General features: G+C 39.8%; 2 protein-coding genes across 13 annotated transcripts in view; one reads left to right on the top strand and one right to left on the bottom strand.

Moving 5' to 3' along the window:
- Nucleotides 1-14288, top strand: part of TSPAN2 (tetraspanin 2) — a 35906-nt gene extending 21618 nt beyond the window's left edge. The window contains exons 8-9 of one of the 3 annotated variants that reach the window (XR_008453485.1): nt 12176-12347; nt 13956-14288. Coding sequence is in view for 2 of the 3 variants with exons in the window: in XM_054087607.1 (XP_053943582.1) it covers nt 79-207 (129 nt within the window). In the remaining variant the exon portion in view is untranslated. Of the gene's footprint in view, nt 1112-12175; nt 12348-13955 lie in introns of those variants that run through there. The other 2 variants (XM_054087607.1, XM_054087609.1) reach the window with 2 other exon arrangements.
- TSHB (thyroid stimulating hormone subunit beta) lies at nt 3371-19532 on the bottom strand. Of its 10 annotated transcripts, XR_008453482.1 has the most exons (15): nt 19232-19532; nt 18841-18903; nt 18123-18185; nt 17027-17143; nt 16348-16458; nt 15460-15552; nt 14465-14539; nt 13508-13567; nt 13202-13381; nt 12800-12943; nt 12352-12438; nt 11433-12266; nt 10602-10759; nt 4374-4536; nt 3537-3661 (listed from the first exon to the last, which is right to left on the bottom strand). XR_008453482.1 is itself a non-coding variant. In XM_009569809.2 (12 exons), the coding sequence occupies exons 4-12, from the start codon at nt 17120-17122 to the stop codon at nt 12123-12125; spliced, it is 990 nt and encodes a 329-aa protein (XP_009568104.2). In that variant the 5' UTR covers nt 17123-17143; nt 18123-18185; nt 18841-18903; nt 19232-19532; the 3' UTR covers nt 10816-12122. The 10 variants fall into 10 exon arrangements, 7 of the variants coding, with proteins under 7 accessions (XP_053943577.1, XP_053943579.1, XP_053943575.1 ...); XR_008453480.1 differs by having other exon boundaries at nt 3544-4536; XM_009569809.2 differs by lacking the exons at nt 3537-3661; nt 4374-4536; nt 10602-10759 and having other exon boundaries at nt 10816-12266.
- Between the last annotated feature and the right edge of the window lie 29 nt (nt 19533-19561).

Here is a 19561-nt window from a genome sequence, read left to right as displayed (position 1 = left end):
CTCATTAAGGGACAGAAAGCACAGCTGTTCTTTCCCCATCAGCTGTAAGAGTTCTCCCCTGTCCCTGTTCCATCCCAGCCAGCCAAGAGCTCCAGCTGCAGCCTTTTTAAATGCCCAGGTGGCAGAGACAGGGCTTTGGCTCTCAAAACTGGACGGACACTGCCTGACGCTCCTCCATTTCCGCTGCTGAAAGCGCAAAATCTTTGACTTTTGTGAGCGGATCACCTCCAACCAACTACACCACATCTTCAAAAAGAAAGCTTTCCAGATGTAACCCCATCCAAGCCAGCATCCAAACCCAGCTCACGCTCCACAACTGCCTTGCCGGGATTGAATGACAATTCAAGGCACCTGCTGCCCATCCCGGCCCTCGCACCTGTTCCAGAGGAAGGTGACAAAGGACCGAGTCCCTCATAGAATCACTAGATGGGGAAAAGACCTCGTGGATCACCGAGTCCAAACATTCCATCTGACACTAAACCACATCCCTGAGCACCTCATCCACCCGTCTTTTCAATCCCTCCAGGGATGGGGATTCAACCCCCTCCCTGGGCGGCCTCTGACAGGGCCCAATGACCCTTTTGGTGAAACATCTCTTCCTGATGTCCATCCTGACCCTCCCCTGGCGCAGCTTGAGGCCATTCCCCTTGTCCTGTCCCATCACTGGGGAGAAGAGCCCAGCTCCCTCCTCTCCACACCCTCCTTTCAGGCAGTTATAGAGAGCAATAAGGTTTCCAGGCTGTAATTCCAAGAAGCACATCACACACCCGCCTTCTCCTTCTCCCTTCACTTTGCTCTAATGCATAAAGACGGGAAGAGCCGATGCCCTTATGGTAAACATCACCCTTCCCATTTCCCGTGTCCAATCGCTCCCTGACTCAGTCGTCACGGGGAGCCCTCAGCGCGCCCCGGTGCCTCGCGGGGAACGCGCAGCGCAGCCCTAAAACGCACGTTTCATTTTCGAAACAAAAAAAGCGACGCTTTTATAGCAAATTACGTTTCCCGTGTACCGCAAAACATTAACGGAGCGGCCGCAGGCTCGGGCGCTGCCCGGGAACGCACCGCACCGGCGCTCGGCGGCCTCACCTCTCGCTCGGCGGCTCCGGTCGAGGCGGCGCAGGGCGGGAAAGGCGCGTTGTCAGCTCCGAGCGAACGGCCGCGAGGGGCTCCCCCTGCCCCGCCAGAGCCGCCGGGGAGGGGGCGAGGGGCGGGGCGAGGGGCGGGGCTGGGAACCAGAAAAGAGTGGAGTCACCAGGTCCGAGAAGAGCTCGTGGATCATCGAGTGCAACCATTCCTGTCTGACACTAAACCATGTCCCTGAGCACCTCATCCACCCATCTTTTCAGTCCCTCCAGGGATGGGGACTCCACCCCCTCCCTGGGCAGCCTCTGACAGTGCCCAATGAGCCTTTCCGTGAAAAATCTCTTCCTGGTGTCCAGTCTGACCCTCCCCTGGCACAGCCTGAGGCCATTCCCCCTTCTCCTGTCCCCTGTCACTGGGGAGAAAAGCCCAGCTCCCTCCTCTCTCCAACCTCCTTTCAGGCAGTTGTAGAGAGCAATAAGGTCTCCCCTCAGCCTCCTCACAGAATCACAAGGTTGGAAAGGACCCACTGGATCATCGAGTCCAACCATTCCTAACACTCCCTAAACCATGTCCCTCAGCACTTCATCCACCCGTTCCTTAAACACCTCAAGGCTCTCTCAGCCGCTCCTCGTCAGACGTTCTCCAGCCCCTTCCCCACCTTCACTGCTCTTCTCTGGACACACTCCAGAGCCTCAACATCGTCCTTGGAGTGAGGGGCCCAGAACTGAATACAGGATTCGAGGTGCGGTCTCACCAGTGCCGAGTCCAGGGGCAGAATCCCCTCCCTGGCCCTGCTGGTCACACTGTGTCTGATCCAAGCCAGGATGCCATTGGCATTGGCGGAATCACGGCCCTGTGGAAGCTTCGGGACACACCTGGGACCCGCAGGGCGGAGAGCGGGCTTCACCTGAGAAAATGACATTTCCTGCTTGTATCCGGTCAATTCTGGATGCTTTACTGAAAGTTTCAAGCAGGGTGTGAAGGGAATTTGTGATTTCTTGGGAGCTACAATCATATTTCTAACAAAGAATTTGCCTGAATGGGAAAAAGCAGCCCTTGTGTCTCAGTCATGTTTTCAGGTGTTGCGGTTCCCTGATCCTGTAACCCGCAGGTTTCTGCTCTGGACACTGTTTTGCCAGGGACATCTCTAATATTCTAGATCATTCATGTCTTGTATATACGTCAGTTTGGGTTTTAAGCCTAATTAAATTGTTTTAAGTACTTTCCTTCACCCTAATGGCCTTTCTGAATGTAATATTTAATTTAAAAATGGAAATATAATTTTACAAGGATGAGCGGTACCGAGTTGACAGCATGGTATTAACTGGAAACCTGATGTTTTGTCACACATTGACAGTTTCTTGTCTGTCTTGGGGTGCTTTGTATTTCATTCCAAGTAAGCTTCAGTAATCGGGTTAAAAACTTATATTGTTGGTCAGAAAAGGTGTTTCCATTTCTTTCTCATACTTTAAATGGAGTTGGGATTAATTAACCTGTTTAATAAATAGTAGTGACACAGGCAGGGCTGCTGTCGTTGTTGCTGGGGCAGGGTTAGACCTGGATAATGTATGGCAGTAGGCTGAAATCGCCATCTGGCCTTTGATGAGATGCTGAAAATCTAGTTACAGGGTACTAGAAGAGTAGGCAAGCGAATGTTTATTTGTCATTCTCACAGAGTAAATGTTTGATTCAAGTATCTGTTTCTAAATATTAATTCTTCGATGTTTCTGCTAAAAATTAACTTTTACCCTTTCATGCAAAGCTTAAAAAACAGTGCTGAGGAACAGGGGCCTGGACAGGAGGGGCGATGATGTGGAGCTGTAGTGCGGACAAGCAAAGTGAATATGCTTGGTCCAAGCTGACTACACTGAACCTCAAAAAGGTCCTCAAAAAACCTATTACATACATGGAAAAATGTCGTTGCTTGTATGAAGGCTGCAAGCATATGTCAAAATCTAATTAAAATGTTCAATACTAAGACCCTGTGTGTTCAATACTAAGACCCTTTTTTTAAACTCTGAAATATATCAGATGCTTTGTCTGCGAGCATCTCTTCACAAAATACCTGGGATTTATGACCAAAGCCTGTGTATAAACACACACAGCTCTCTCCCCTTTTTCCCCAAAGGAAATTAGAGGTGGGTTCTGAATGCAAACCTACATTCCTACGATTCTGCTTTTGTTTGTATCCTAGAACATCAAGGTAACTGAAGCACCTCACGATAAGTCTTTAGAATAAAGCATTATGCACACCAATTCGCAAGCCTGTTATGGAATACACCTTTATTTACGATTCATTGTGGGCAGAGAGGTACATTTTGACCATGTTCTGTCGGAGGTTTACATGTTACAGAGCTTCTGAGGTTTTGTGCAGTAGTTTGTCCTAACCTTTTCATGAACACAGTCGCTATAATCGGTGTTGCATTTACCGCACTTGCAGCTCACTGCCACGGGGTAGGAATAATAAGGGATGGTGTGATGAGGGCAGCCTGGGATGAGTGCTGTTCGATACAACATCTCTTTGTACGTGCACACGTTCTGGGACAGAGCGCTTCGGAGCAGCAGCTTCTTGCCATTGCTGTCCTACAAAGAAAAAAGAAAGGCATTGTTTCACTGAAGCAGACACAAGTGTCAGACAGCTTCCTCTGGCTTTCTCTCAAACACGCAGAAAGCAAAACCTCTTTACGCTTAGACCAGCTCTGATATTTTCAGTGCACTTCTGTTCAGATCTGTACCTTTCGATCTGCATTCTCTCTAGCCCTGTTGTTCACCTGGCTTTTTTGGATTTAACTGATCTGCTTGGCTCAGAGTGCCTTTGCTATTTACATTTGACCAGGTCAAGACTTGAAATGCTGTGATGAACAGTGACACTCATGCACAGTGCTTGGCATGCCGACATGCAACGGCTTTTCCACGGCTGGCTGTCCTAACAGTAGCAGGAGTAGAAGTTACCCAAGCCGGTTACATTAAACAAGGGTGACTAAATCTAATCTGCCTTCCGCCTGCTGCATCTTGATGCCACACGCTGACTGCAGAGGTTCTGCAGCGACAGCAGGCAGTTCTCCGCTCCCCACTGGTGTTACAGGCTTCATAGCTCCAGAGGCTTGGCATTTCTCAGCCATACCTTTGCAAAAAGCTAACCTGAAAACATGAGGATAGTGGGATTATTCAGTGACAAACACTATGAAAATTGGATCATTTACACATAGTTTTCCAATAAGAACAGGCACTTGTTTGGCTGTGAAGGCAATTATAGAAATGACTGCCTAAACCAGAGTCATGCCTTGTACCCGAGTCATGCAGAATCCAGCGCAGATGGTGGTGTTGATGGCCAGGCAGTAGGCACATTCCCTTTTCTCCACATGGATTATATACTCGGAAGGAGCACAAAGTGATGCTGTTTGACCGAGAGCCAGGCCAAAGAGGAGAGAGATCACAAAGAAGAGATTCATGCTAGATGTGGAAAGAACAAATGGTCAATCAAAGCAAACCCTCCATAACAGCCCTTCGCTCACAACCTCACAAGAACAGTTCTGATAGTCACAGACTGGAAGTAATATTTGTAGCTATAGCCTGACAAATTCTCTCATGGCACTAGCGACTAAGCCAGTAAACAGAAAACAAAGGTAACAGGCCATTAACAACATACAACAAATCCCATTTTCCACTGCTAATGCATATTACATGGAACTCTTCACTAACAAGTGATAAAATGCTGACAGAGAAAAATAACAGGAGCTTTGAAAATACGACATCTGTGAGAGAACATGAGCCCTAGAATTAACCAGGGATGCTAAAATAATCTTGCTGGTTTAAAAATAATTTTCTAAAGAAAGCATCTTATAAAATGTTTGAGAGAGAAAAAGAAGCAGTTGTGATATCAGTCATACCACCGTTTTTTTTACTTCCCTGCTGGCTTAGAGGCGTGATGAAATGGGAATGCTGCCAAGAGTTAAATAATAGATTCAAGCAAATGACAATAAAGAACACCAGCAAAGCGTTCAAATCAATGAAATCCCCACTTTATCTGTCTGTTGTGCTGACCTCATTGCTCAGACCGGCTGGGGGATCCCGAGAACAAATCTTAGCTTAGCTCCGAGACGATTCCAGGGTCTTCTCCAGAGCCTCTAAACTACAAACTTGAAATGACAGTGCCTACAGACCCATGGACATCACCCTCCAGTCTCTGCCCATCGCAAAAGCCATTCATCGCACCATCTGGTTTACCCTGTAGCTGCAACAGTGCAAGCCTGGAAAGACCAACCTCGTCAGCTGAGTTCTTCCCTATCACAGGAACCTGATTCTGCCTTGTGCTGGGAGAGGCAGTGACCCAGCACACGCTCTGCGTGTGCTTTATACTCTCCAGGCTAATTCCAGGCTGATCTTATTGTTTATATTATTGCATCTCAACTGCTGCTTCCTTATCGCAAATTCATAATGAACATCAAAGCAAATGTGATAGGAACAAATGCATCTATGATATCCTAACCTGGAAACTGGAGCTGGAAATCTAATTATTTTAACAGTCATTCTCTCCTCAGGCTTTTAAACTAACCACTGCTTTAAAAAAAAGTTATTATTGATGAATTTAATTGCTACATAGGACAGCAATATCAGGACAGGAAGGCTAGCACGGAGACAGTCAACCTGAATCACGTATGACTAATCCCACACCCATGATTTTCAGAAGTTTAATGAACCCTGGTTCACTGTTTGCTCGTTACCAGTCAGGCACAACTGTGCAATGCTGTGCAGTGCCATACACGTAAAGTAACGCACCTCACTGCAATTGCTCTGCGCTGTGGTTAGGCACAGCCTGGCTCACGTACTCAAACAAAACGCACTGAGGAGGTGTCTGGCCTTGAACATACAGAGCAAATACTGAAGTAAGGAGCAATTCACTCTGAAATTCTAATCGGTAGGGGAGAAACTGCACCGTGTAGCACAATGAGAAGCAAAATATTGCACCAACACCAGTGAAACACAGATGTCGAAGGATTAGGGGAAAAGAACACTCACACTTAGGGCTTTGCAGAACATCTAGGAGGAGTAAAAGTGAGAAAGGCTTGAGTCAGCACGCACACCTTGCACCAATTCAGCACAAAGCTACTACTCTCTACTTCTCCATCAGTGTCCGGCCAGCCTTCTCACTAAGCCTGCCCACAGCAGCTCTGCTAGCGCTTACCCACTCAGTTCATCCCCTGGCTGTTTCTTGGACTCCGTGTGATCTATGTCCTATGCAGCTCAACCTCGGTGTCGATTTACAAAGCCACATAAAACATGATAAAGTTGAGTTTGAGCTGGTAAACATGGTCACTTTGGGCTGTCGGAGGTGTGGTGCAGTCAGTCCCGATTGGTGTTTCACTAATTCTTGAATAATACTGCCTCTTTTTTTCTGTGGTTTCGGAGCACTGCACTCAGCCTTGTGCCCTGGAACAGTTCTCCAAGGCTGTGTTTGGATAACATGATAGAGTTCTTGTTCTATTAAGACTAGCCAAATGCCTTCTTTTCTCATGGAGTCTTTATGGGTTAATTTCTACCATATAACTTCTCAGGAATTAAATATTGCTCTTTCTGGCTTAAGGAGATGAGCAGAGCATTAATTGTACTCTCAGTAACATCTGTCCATCTACACTTAGCAACAGCACTATCACATTGCGATTTGCTACTACTCAGATTTGTTAATAAACTCTCTATTTTTCTGACATATTTTAAATGCAGTCAAACATACAGGCTATGAGTACACACACAAGCAGGTAACATGTATAGACTCCCCCACCCATTATATATAAATATATACGCTACAGATGTATATATGAATTCGGTTGTTTAAAACTTTAATCACAGAAAAGAATGTTCATTCTTGGAAAATCTCAAGAGTATCTCAAAGGATACAATGACTCTGAAAGGAAAAGGAAACAATTAACAAAACTAAACCCTGAAGAGGAAAAAAATGACCAAAATAAGAATAAAACCAGCTAGGCATTCCTAGCAAAAGAACATCACACATGACCCTGGCATGCACAGCTGAAATAGGCACAGCCGATCCTTCTCTCTAAAGATGTCAAGCTCATTTCCAAGCCCAGCTTTAGGCAGTTGGAGCTGTACCCTGGTCCTGACAGGAAGAAATCCACACCCAGGTTTAAAGCACCCTCAACATATCTCGTAAGAATACAGGCAGAGGCCAGAGCAGAGTATAACAGCAAACATCCTAACATCCTTTGCTGCTTCAAAGTGCTAATATCTCTGATTTGAGAAAAATGGATGCAACTGAGGAGGGGAAATTCAGATTAGGGTAAAAAAGGATTAAGAATTTGCTGTAAGAGGATTTAGGGAAATGTCCACAAACATCAGTAACAAAAATTACAGTAAAGCTTGCAAGACTATCAGAGTGAAGATGAAAAAGAGAATGCAACAATAAAAACTAGGAAAACAAACAACAAGCGTTGTTAGACATGACAAAATGTAGGAAACTCCCATGGGAAGCTGGAGCCTAGGAAATAAACTTCTGTCAGGACAGAGGCTAACAGTAATGCCAAAGGACCCGACCAGATGAAGACAAGCTGTTTGTGGAGTAATTGCCAAGTCCTCAGTAAGACCACGCATATTTGGAAACATAGTGGCTGAACACCATCACACACATTGGCAACACAAGTTATTAAACAAATTGTATAAGGAATAAATATTTTAAATATTAGCAAGCTAATGCTGATTTCAACAAGCTTTGGAATACTGAGGAAATTTCAGAGCATTAAGAGAAGTGCTAATATTTTGCTGATATGCAAAGAGAGATTGTTGACCCAGGTGAATCTCAACCCCCTTGCCTGCCATCCATCCCTGCTAAGCCAGGTAAAATAACAGAAAGTTGATACAGGATTTGCGCAATAAAGAATTAATGGATGAGAACTTAATTAAGGCCTGTCAAGATGGTGTCACATAAAATAGGTCATGCCACACAAACTTGATATCATTCTTTGAGATGATTACAAATTTGGTTGTTAAAGCAATTACACAGACGCCATATCCTTGGCTCCATCTGTCCAGAGCCCTGCTGCCACCAAGGTTTAGGGCTGTTAGGCAGAGTCCAGCATGGCACATGCTGAATGTCGGGAATTATTAATCACTGAGGCAAGTAGTATAATTTCAGTAGTGCATTTCTTCACTTCAACTTTTTAACCCAGCCTCTGAATGCACTGCAGTGCTTTACAGAAATATCTGACCCAGAATTAAGAATGAGCATTCATTCATCTGAAAGCACAATAAATTACTCTGAGTGGACCTTGAGACTGATGTGACCACTGCTGCTCCTTACTCAGGTTAGCTCCACACTGATACAGACATAGAACCTCTTGGCTACTGCCTCTCCATGTTTGGCATCCTGCTGGCCTGCCCAGCTGTCAAGAGACGCACCCAACATCAGCAGAGTGATAAAAGGCTGTCATATTTCTTCAGTGACTTAAACTATTAAGCTAGTAGAGAAACTTTTCCTTAATCTTCCTTCTGGATACGACCACAAGCTCACTCACTGCTGACCTCTGAACACTTGATGGGAGCAAGATCCCAATACTTGCTGAGAACAGCAGAACAAAGGACTGTGGTGGCACAACAGAGTCCAGTGTGGCAATGTGAGTGCCTGAGCCTTCTTTCATACAGTTTCCTTAAATCCATCATTAAAATCTGGTGCTTATGGATCAATTTCTTTGGCTGCCCCCCTGCTGACCTGAGAATATTCAGTGACAGACATTTTTAATGTGCTTTTACAGCGATCAGCTTTGTAGCCCTGTTCTGGAACAGCCAGTTACACTGTTAATTATTTATCTTTAACCTTTCTATTAACTAAACTGATCCATTCACTGACATCAGTTATTTTACACTTTCATTACATGACAGACAGTATGCCAGCGTTCTACAAGGAGTGTTATAAGCAATCTCTGTAAACAGAATTCAGGGATCATAAAATTCTTGGGCTCATTACCCAGGAATCTCTGTAATGGGCTAGAGAAATTCAGTGTGTGCCAGGAACTCATATGTAAAAGCAATTTAATAGGTTTCTCTGTCACTGACTGATGTCTAAAATAAAAATAGGAACAGTGAGAACTCATTGTACATTATTCCTGTTCACTCCCCGTCTGTTAGTAGTACAACGTGATGAAAACTTTGCGATCTTATGAGTTTAACTTATAGAGCAGAGCAACTCTCGCTTCCACTGCATACAGCACTGTGGATATTAAAATAAAAACGTGTCTATGCTTGCATACAGCAGGGAATTAGAAGCTCCTCTGATGAAAAACAGACAAAGCCAATCAGGTTTGTAGAAGATTAGTATTCTGGTAGAGGAATTATTTCCAATTCTGTCCTGCTGCAGACCTTCACTGTTAATAAGATATTAATATGCTGCCACTGAAAATAAGATCCTAATATGCTGCCAGGGAAACAAGTGGATTTGCCAGGTTTTGCATTTAAACACACCATGGCTGCTGAATTTTCAAAGCTAATCTGTCTACTGCAAATCTGTCTGTAATAGCTTGAAACACAGCTCTCATCTCTTAAATTTAGAGTCACAGGTGACCGTCTTTCTCTGTCTTTCCTAGGATTAGCTGCAACATTTACTACCAGCCACAAACTACAACAGCAGTTCTCTTTGTCGCATATCATGTGCCAACGATTTCCACTTATGGTCTAAGAATGCTTCACAATCTGATTTACTGCTTGGCTCATGATGGACCACATGATGGGGTGAAGAGGAGAGAGCAGGCGAATAGCAGCGACTGCCTTAGGAAAAAAGGAAAAAGAGTGCCAGAGAAAAATAAAATCACACACATGGTAAACAAGGATGATGGGAAGCAGACATAGCAGAGCAGAGCACTGTTCACCCTCCTCCTCGGAGTCTTTGGTAGAAAAGGAACTACAGAACTGTGCTAGCAGTATGATGAAGGAAAGCAATAACATACACCAACATTTCCAAATGCTTGCTTTAAGTTATGATGACTTGATGTTGGCAAACATCCTGTTGGAAGCCACTTCATCAGAAGAAGTGAAAAATTGGTATATGCAGTCATTATCAATTATAATCTTGCTCAAAAGACATGTTGTACCTCAGACACTGAAGACCAGATCCTCCTTCAAACTGGTTAGTAAAGCCCCAGAGCAAAAAAAATGTGACAAATAGATCAGGTATTTCACTGGAAACCATACTGGAAAAAGGAAACTTTCTATTTAATTGATAACTGTGTGTACTGTCTCAGTTTAACACACGTTTTTAAAACCTTGTGAAAAAGGCATTTAGAAATAAGCTTATCTTGCTAATACTTTTAAATACAGCTTATATATATGTATATAAATATAAATTAAAAAACCCTTTACTTGTAGTAAACGGAATTGTGGGTAAGCTAGTCTTGACAGGGATTTTGAATCTCAACTCATGTATGAAAAGACGAGGAAGTAGAGGCCTCTTTATACTCAGAAACAAATGGGATTTTGATTACTCAGTAACGAGCTTAGGAGTTGAATCTGCGTACCTGTTCATGTCCACAACAGCAACAGTCAAAATGAGAAACATGCCATCTTGAAATGAGGTAACAAACCTTGGCAGGTATTTAGATCTTGCAGCACCCTCTATTAAAGTAAATAAACTGCACAGACAGGTTGCGTTTCTGGTGACTGCATTTTCTTTATCCTGAAAAGCAGGTGAAGAGATATTAGTAAGGAACATCCCAAACTATGATGAAGAATAATCGACTTTGCATGACATTCTCTGTATTCAGTCAAAACCCAACTAATTAATGTATCCGGGAGAGGCTTGTGTATTATTTTACACAATTTGCGGTAAAATAATCTGTCTTGTAAAGAACAGACATCAGGAATATGTGTTATAAGCCGCTTCTCTGATCTTGATTTGGTCTAATTTACACTAGTTAAGCAGACACATTATAAAAACAGTATTCTGCAAACATGAAATATCTTTCAGGCAAGAAAAGTCAGATAACTTCTCAGAAAATTTGCTTACATGACAGATTCCATTTCCAAAAATAGAGAACAAAACCAGTTTATTCTTTCAGACCTTTGGAGAATATTTGTCAGTTACATACAGTAAAAAAAAATTATTGATATCACTGCTTAACAAAAATACGTGTCTATACATGAAATCGCCACACAAAAAGACTGAAGTACATGTGTTTCGCTGCCCACTAGAAATGAATCCAGGATTTTGGTTTTTTCATAATATTTTAAGATGTGTCTGCAGTTTTCTTGTTATCTCTAGGCTCTGGAGCAGGTTTTTGTTGTTATTGTGAAACCAAGATTAATCAAGGATTAACCCAGAAATCTATGTTGTTCTAAACTATACTTACGCATATGTGGCAGAAGCTGTTTGTCTGATGGAAGGATGCCTGGTAATTTAGATCCGTGTTCTAATACATAAAGCAACAACATTTCGTTCCGCACTTTACATTTCAGATAAACAGTTTAATGACATCTGAACCTTGTTCTTAGAATCTTAAAACATGTATGCTTATTTTATTCCTTAGGAAGCTGAAATCCTTTTAAACAAAAGTAATTCTATTGAAAATTCAATTTTAAGTTTGAAAACTGTTTTTTCCATACTGAAATAGAGTCTGAAAACAATATGGTCTAAAAAGACAGTTCTGACATTTAAAATGAACCACAAAAGACAACTTCAGGTAAAAGTGCATGCATTTTAACAGCTTCAGTACCATTTTCACTAAATAATTCCTTCTGTGAACTATGTATTAAGAAAGAGAGTAAATTTAAAAGAACAAAACTGAATTTCCTTAAAACTAGTATTTCTAATGTTGGACTTTTTTTCCTTTTTGAAAAAGTAGTTATCCTTATTTCTAAATTTAAAAACAGGTTAATTTGTTATGTATCATCTATAAAGTTTATGTGCATGAAGGAAATGAATGCAGTATTTAACATAACAAGTATGACAGAAAAACACATCGATGTACTAACTCTGAAAGAACGACAACATTGTGGTTGAATCAATCAAATAATGCTAGAGCACCAGTCATTTTTTCATTTTAAGTAAAGTACTTTTCAGCCTCTTTGATTTTTCTTTTCCTGTCCATTTTAGAGACTGCTGTCCATCCAGCCTCTCGCATTTTTCTCATGGTTGTAAGTTTCAGCACGGAGCCTGGAGTATTCAAGTTCGATGTAGCTGGCTTCTAAGAAGAAAAACAAAGCCATTAATTAGTTTCTATAACCAGCTGGATTAACTGTTCATTTTGACCTGAAGAAAAGCTGAGGTACCTTTTTTGGGGTCACGGCATAGAATTGTGAAGCTTGAGGGTAATCCTTGTACAATTTTTTAAACATTTCTTCTTCCGAGACTATGCTCTTAAACAAAAAATTAAAATCTACTTAATCAAACTCTATTAAAAAAATATACTCCCTTTCGCCCTAAGAATATTAGAGCGTGAAGAAAGTAAAGATAAGATGTTGATATGAAGCCTTAACAGTTCAATAGAAAAAAGTAAAGAATCATTATAAAGGTGAATATATACATTTGTGCAGTGTCACTCTGATTGTCTTATAGGTCCTAGTTATGTATACATAAACACAATTCCAGACAGATCCAGTGAAATAAAAATATACACATAAATATCATGTTGAGTACAGAACCCCACATGTTTTATAGTCACTCTTACATACAGTAGCGTGCATGAAGAACTGTCAAAGACTGTTCTATGATTTTTACCAGCAGATCGTTGTGTTCAGAGCTGTCTGAGTGAGCATCCAGCTGTAGCAGCACTTTTTGCCTTTTCCTCATGCACTGTTCTGGCTGCATATTTGTGCTTTCACTCTGCAGTTTATGTATTGGAGGAGTCTTTATAACATATGTCTGGGAAAGAAAAAGACAGCATTTAAAATTACATTTTCAGTGGTAATTATAGAACCTAAGCCCAAACTCGTAACCCAGTTTGCAGGCTGCCAAAATGAGGAATAAAGACCCAAACAAAGGGAAAAAAAAACCCAAACTTTTTTTTTGTTGCCAAACAAGGAGAATAAACAGGAAGCTGTGGAAGAACCAAGTTTTATGACTCACTATATCTAACTTCTTCATGCTTCTCTGCAAAAATTCAAGTTATGAGTTACAAACCTTTAACGATGAACTCCCCAAGGGATTCCTTGGAGTTGCCGAAGGAGGCATTTTTCCCTTTTCCATTGTGCTGACTTTTACAGGAATATCACTTGGAGATTTTTTTGTTTTCACATTAATAGATGCAGAGTCGAAATCTAAATGAGGCTTAGGAGTCTCGGAAAAATCAGTTTGTATTTTCTAAAAATGGAAAAAGATTTAAATTATAAGCATTTTCATGTCTTTTGTCAAGCATACATAATTTATCATGGACCTTCAATTAGATTACCAAATTCTAAAATTAATTAATGATAAAGTTACAGCTACCTTGTTCTTCTTTTCATTTTCAGAAACTGCATTTTGGGGAGGGTTTTTTGCAAGCTTTTCCTAAAAAAAAAGAGTGATGTGATAGGAAGTAAATATTTTATTTAAATTTAGTTGCTTAAAATCTCCTTGGTATAATTACAGAACACAGTCCACAACCATACTCTGTTGCAAAGTTCATATATATATGTGTCCCAGATTTAGTAAAACTGCAGCATTCAAAAGAGATCACTTTTCTATTCAGCTTCATTTCTTATACACCTTCTCCTGTCTCTGCAAAGAACTTGCGTACTATCCTTTTTTGAGAATGATACAATTTTTATCACAGCTGCATTTAAGAAAGAGCTCTATTTTCTAATTATTTCATGCAAGAAACTAGAAGCATTCTTATTTATTGAAGTAAGTGTTCCTTTGCTGAGTTTTTCGTTCTACTTTGTGTTTCTTTTGCCAGCTGAAGAAGACCAAGCATGGAGACTCCCACGACTTCTTTGGGCAATCTGTTCCTGTGTTTTATCGCCCTATCAGTAATAGAGGGGGTTTTTGTGTTTAAATGGTATTTCTTGTACTTCATTTTGTTCCCATTGACTCCTGTTCTTTCACTGGATACCACTGAGAAAGTCTCACCTGGTCTTCTATACTCCCTCTATAAGTGTGAGGGAAACAGGGAGAAACTGAAACCCTATACAGAGCTGTCCAGGCTTGCGGGAATGATGTCAGGAAAGCCAGTGCCATCCTGGAGGCAAAACAAATGAAGGGCAACACGAAAAGCTTCTACCTTAAGGAGTAATGCAAAACATTCACCACCACCAGAAATGAAACATAATGACTTCAGAGAACATTGAGCTTTCAAAATCGGAAAGCAACTGAGAGCAAGACCTAGAATCAAACTCCAGCTGTCATTATTATAGTGCATAAAACCAGGTCTGCCACCCATACTGTTATATTTAATAAAAAACATACTTTCTCTTCAATTGCTGCTGTAAGTTGTTCTTCAAGGGATGACAGCTCTCTTCTCAAACTTGACAGCTCACCTTCCTGAAAAGAATTAGATAAAGGATAGGGGTAACTACACCTAACCCGGAAAAAAGGAAAACAGTCCAAATGGAACAGTTACAGGATATTTATTATAAACATATGGGATATTAATTATAAACAAAAGAAAGTTCCATGTGTTCAACAGAGCTGACTTATACATAAAGATACCAGGCCAAGAGATATCTACGGTTCACTTCCAGAATAACAGATGATCATAGCCACAGCTAACAATTTAAAAGTAAACACATATGGACATGAGTCATACCACTTTTTCTATGAAAAAATCCAACTGAAACAAAGCTCTGAAGAAAAATTCTGCGAAGAGAAATGTCAGAAAAACAGTGCATTTTAAGTAGATGCTGTAGAACTACACTTGTGTGAACGTCTTGAGGGGATGTTGGCTCTCAGAACACTCCTCAAAGCTGAACTTCCCAGAAAGGGAAAAAACCCACCCAAGTATTGCAACTCTAAACTTGAAATTTTGTTGCAGTTTGTTTTAAAAACGGTTAAAGTTCTACTCAGAAATGGGTCCTTGACCAGAACTTTTCAAGGTAAGAAATGAAAACACTTGCAAAGCGGGTGTTAGGGGGTGTAGAGTGGAATCTATTGATTTATTACAAAAGTTTCTTATTCAGACAGTGAGGGTAGAGCTATCAGGAAAAGCAGACAGAAAAGCAGAGCTACTCCAATTTATTTTTAGAAATGTCCTTTTTTAAAATGCACATAATAAAATCTCTAAGAAAGTAACAGTAAGCAGAAATGAATGGGTTGATCTTTGCGGCTCAGCACCGCTTAAGCAGACACTCAACCTCCCAAGTTATCAGACAGGAAGAAGTCTAGGGTGATACTTCTATTTATGTTACACCTTAAGGACAGCAGCCCCTCCACTTCATTATTTAGTGGTGAAGAGTATGCCTTACCAATGATTTTTTTGATGATAACTGCTCTTGCTCTTTTATTTTGTAAAGTTTTAACTCTGTGTCTTTTTCTTCAACCAGTTTATCATATTCATGCTGTGTTAAAAAAAAACCAAAACAAAACACAAAACCATCAAACTCAAAACATTTGACTGTTACAATTATGGATCTACCTAATCTTAAAACATTACTTGTAATTTCAAATTAGGCTCTCCTGAAGATTCAGAAAGTATTACGAACAAATGTTACAGCTTCAGCAGGAACTATAAACCAGAAAATGCACAAGCAGTGTTATTTTGTGGGCTGAGACAGTGGCACATGTTCCAGCACATAAAAGCATATTATTTTTATTAATGGTATCTGCAAAATATACTGCAAAACAGAGTAGTAAGAAACGTAAATTATACTATGTTAGGTTGCTGAAGGTCACTAAGCAACCTCCTCATGAAGAAACCCGAACTGATACTGAAGGCACTGCATTAGGGTGATATCAAAGGAAGCCTGAATATAAAAGAAAATCCTTCAAAGCACAAACACATCAATACTCCTTTTTCAGTGTCCAAACAGAACACCTTGAGTACACGCTGTCTACAGGATAATTCCAAAAGGCCAATACCACAACAGTGTCTTACTGGGCACTCCAAGATGTTAGTAGTTCACATCATGTTATGATTCCTAGAAATTTAGATTAATAGAATTTATCTGCCAGTAGTCACATTTTCAAGATCTGAAGATGAATTTATTTTTAGATGATGAAAGACAAGCATGTCTTTCCCCTAGAGAGAGGTCTTTATTATGAAGTTTCACTTTCCAATTCATAACATTCTGGGTTTCAAAGGTTTCTGATTTAGCACAGTATCACAAATCACAGAAACCAGTAAAATCCCTTACCTTGTGTTTTTCCATAAGTGCCACCATTTCAGTTATCTTATGCTGACATCGGATATCAGTTTCTCTTTGTGTTATCACTGCTTCATCAGCAAGCACTCTCATCTTTTCTACCTTTAAGTAGAAGTTTCAATTAACTAATGAATAATATATCTTTTTAAAAATCTTAGTGTCATTTCTTCTTACCCCTGTGGGTGTAATGTACTTATAGTCTCATTTAGTGTAGTCTTCATTTGCTTTTAAGATGCTTTTCAAATCCTACATCTTTTATACGGGCAAATAAACACACACTAAAGGTAAGTCCATTCTTCCATGACAGACAAGCGTCATTTCAAACTGCAATGCCACTTCAAGCACTCTGCCCTGAGAGTTTTTTATATTACCATTAAAAGAACATGGGCAGGAAAATACCAATAAGGGAGAAGTTACAATCTAACTTGCTTGTGCTGTATTTACACCAAGAATAGAATTTCTCTGAACAATACCTTGACAAGAAGAATTTTTAATTGGGTTCTTATTTTTAAAAAGATACACAAATATTTCAAATTAAGGATCAAACATACTAAAGCTTTGCTCAGTAAGACTGCTAAGAAAGGCAAGGACTCTGGCTGATAGAGCTTCGTAAAACCATCATAGATAAAATAATAATGAAAAAATTGAGGTAAAAATTAACAATTCTCACCTCTTCAAGAAGTCTATTTTCATTTAATTTTTGTGTTTCAATTTCTTTTTGATAGATATCAACTGTTTCCTTATGTTGCTTGTTCATATTTTCCATCTCTAACTCTAACTTATTCACCTTTTGAGAAAACAGAAATATTGTTATTTGTTCAGGAATAAATATACCACTGATTTTTATTTACCTCCTATTTTTGAGAAGAATCACTTTGCTACTTTTCAGGTAAATGACTGAACTATTTCCTACTTAACGTTCAGCTTTTTTTCTCAAAGAGCTGAACATCAGCCTGAAGCAAGTTAGAAAATACTGACAGAAGCACTGGCAACCCCGCACTGGGAAAGACAGTCCACGGCACCCCAGTCAACGAACCCATTGTAAAGCTGGAAGCAAGTCAATCACAAAGAAGCATTCCAGCATAAGCTTAAAAAAAACCCACTTTTAGCTGCTAATATTAATGAGAATTTGGTATGAAGCAAACAGGAAGAGTCTGTTTTTAAGCAGTCACCCTGAACGCTGTGAATTCTTCAAAGGAAAGATACAGATGGAGATTTGATTCCCGGCTTTGTAAATCTATTCAAGATTTTAACTGGTTTAAGTTATGTTTTCCTTCTAAGTGTGCCTTTTGATTACAATTTTTCCTTTTAAGTTTCTCATTTCCATTTAAGTTTCGCAAGAATACCCTCAAAACAGTCCACTTCTTTCTTGAAGTGCAGTAACCAAAACTGGACACAATATTCTAATCAGGGACTTACCATTGCAGAACACAGTAAAAGAACTGCATAAAGTGAATAATAGACGTATTTGGTTTAATTGCTTTTCAATTTCAATGGGGTGCCATTAGTGAAAAATCTTCAGTATCAACCAAAAAAGGACATAATTCCTTGAGATGTGATGTCCACCTCTTACAAATGTCTGATATCCCAATGTCCTATGATTAAAAATAGAGCATCTTCCAAAAATTATGTGTTCATTCCTGCAAAATCTGGATGTACCCTACATCCATAAAACAATCAAGAACGTGCTTAACATGCATTATCATTAGTTACACTGTGACTTTGTGCTTTACCCTTGCCTTGTACATGAAGTTATTTAAACCTACCTTCCCTTCATAAATACTTGTTTTCTTGCTTTCTGCAGTAAATTTCTTTTTCAGTACCTTATTCTGTTAAAATAAAGTAAATGATTTTGCAATGATTTAACTGCATCAAGTAGGTTGTAATCTTTGAAATTCCAGCTTTCAGCAAGCAAATCACACTCTTTTTATTGTGCGGTTCAGGTTCCAGATCGATTCTCCAAACAAAAGAAGCTAAACTACTTTAATAAAACTGTTATTTCATGACTTTATGAAAGACTCCTTATTGGTGACAACACAGCATCACAAAAAAGGGTGCAGAATGGGAAGAAAAACTAAGATGCTGCTGACAGAAAATGTGCAGATGTCATGATGAAAAATATAAGCCGTGTTTTTAAAGTACAGTTATTAATAACTCGTCCTAGTCTACAATTCTGTTCTACTATTGGTAACTGAGATAGGTCATTACTTCAAACATATCAATGATACCACGTAGCAAATGAAAATAGTAGAAGTTTATAAAAGATATTACTTCTGTATTTGCATTTTTAAAAAGTAAAGACAATTTACCAATCAAGTAATTCCAAAGGTGACTCCTTAATTTGCTCAGTTGGGGCAAGAAAGGAAGTGTTCTAAATTACACTGGTATATCTAAAGACATCACACCCAACAAAAACTGTTGAAAAGTAACAGTTACCACAAAATACCATGCTTAATATGCTTGTGACTTAAAAATTGTACATACCTCCTGTTGCAACTCTTCAATGCATTTAGTTTTATTTTCCACCTGTTTCTTTAAATTATTCAACTGAAAGAGAAATTTCAAATATTCATTAAGAAACTCCTGAAGAATTACCCGCTACGTTAGAGATTACTGTCAAGTTCTCAAAACACGCATTTGCACAGCTCCGATTAATTCCAGTGGGACTGAAACACACATTAACATGTTACAATCAGAGTTCTCACCATAAAAGTGCTACAATAATTTTGCTACCCTGATATCAACACTATCAATCACAGCAAACCTGTTTCTCGGTGGTTGTAGAGTTTAGAAAGAAGAAAAAAGTAATGTCATAGTGTAAAAAATAATCTTGTATGAAGCTCTCTGCAATCTATGAAAAAAAGAATATTCACACCTTATTTTCCAGAATCTTCAACTGCTTTTCCTTTCTTGAAATTTCATTTTCGATACTTTTAGTCTGGAATTATAATTGTAAATCTAGTCATAATACTGTCAGAATTTTTGTACTCTCCCAAAGAAGAAAAAAGTATAATGACAGAACTGCTATTAATTATTATGTTACCATTTCAAATTAGTTTCCTCAAAAATGAGAATTAAACTTAACACGTATTTTGTATTTCTGAAAAAAAACCCTTTGTATCACCCCAAGCCCTGAAAGCCATAGAATCATAGAGTGGTTTAGGTTGGAAGGAACCTTAAATATCATCTAATTCCAGCCCCCCTG

Source organism: Cuculus canorus, chromosome 24 (genome assembly GCF_017976375.1).
Source record: "Cuculus canorus isolate bCucCan1 chromosome 24, bCucCan1.pri, whole genome shotgun sequence".
Lineage (NCBI taxonomy): Eukaryota > Metazoa > Chordata > Aves > Cuculiformes > Cuculidae > Cuculus > Cuculus canorus.
Note: the sequence above shows the minus strand (reverse complement) of the source record. Positions and strands in the feature narration are given on the sequence as shown.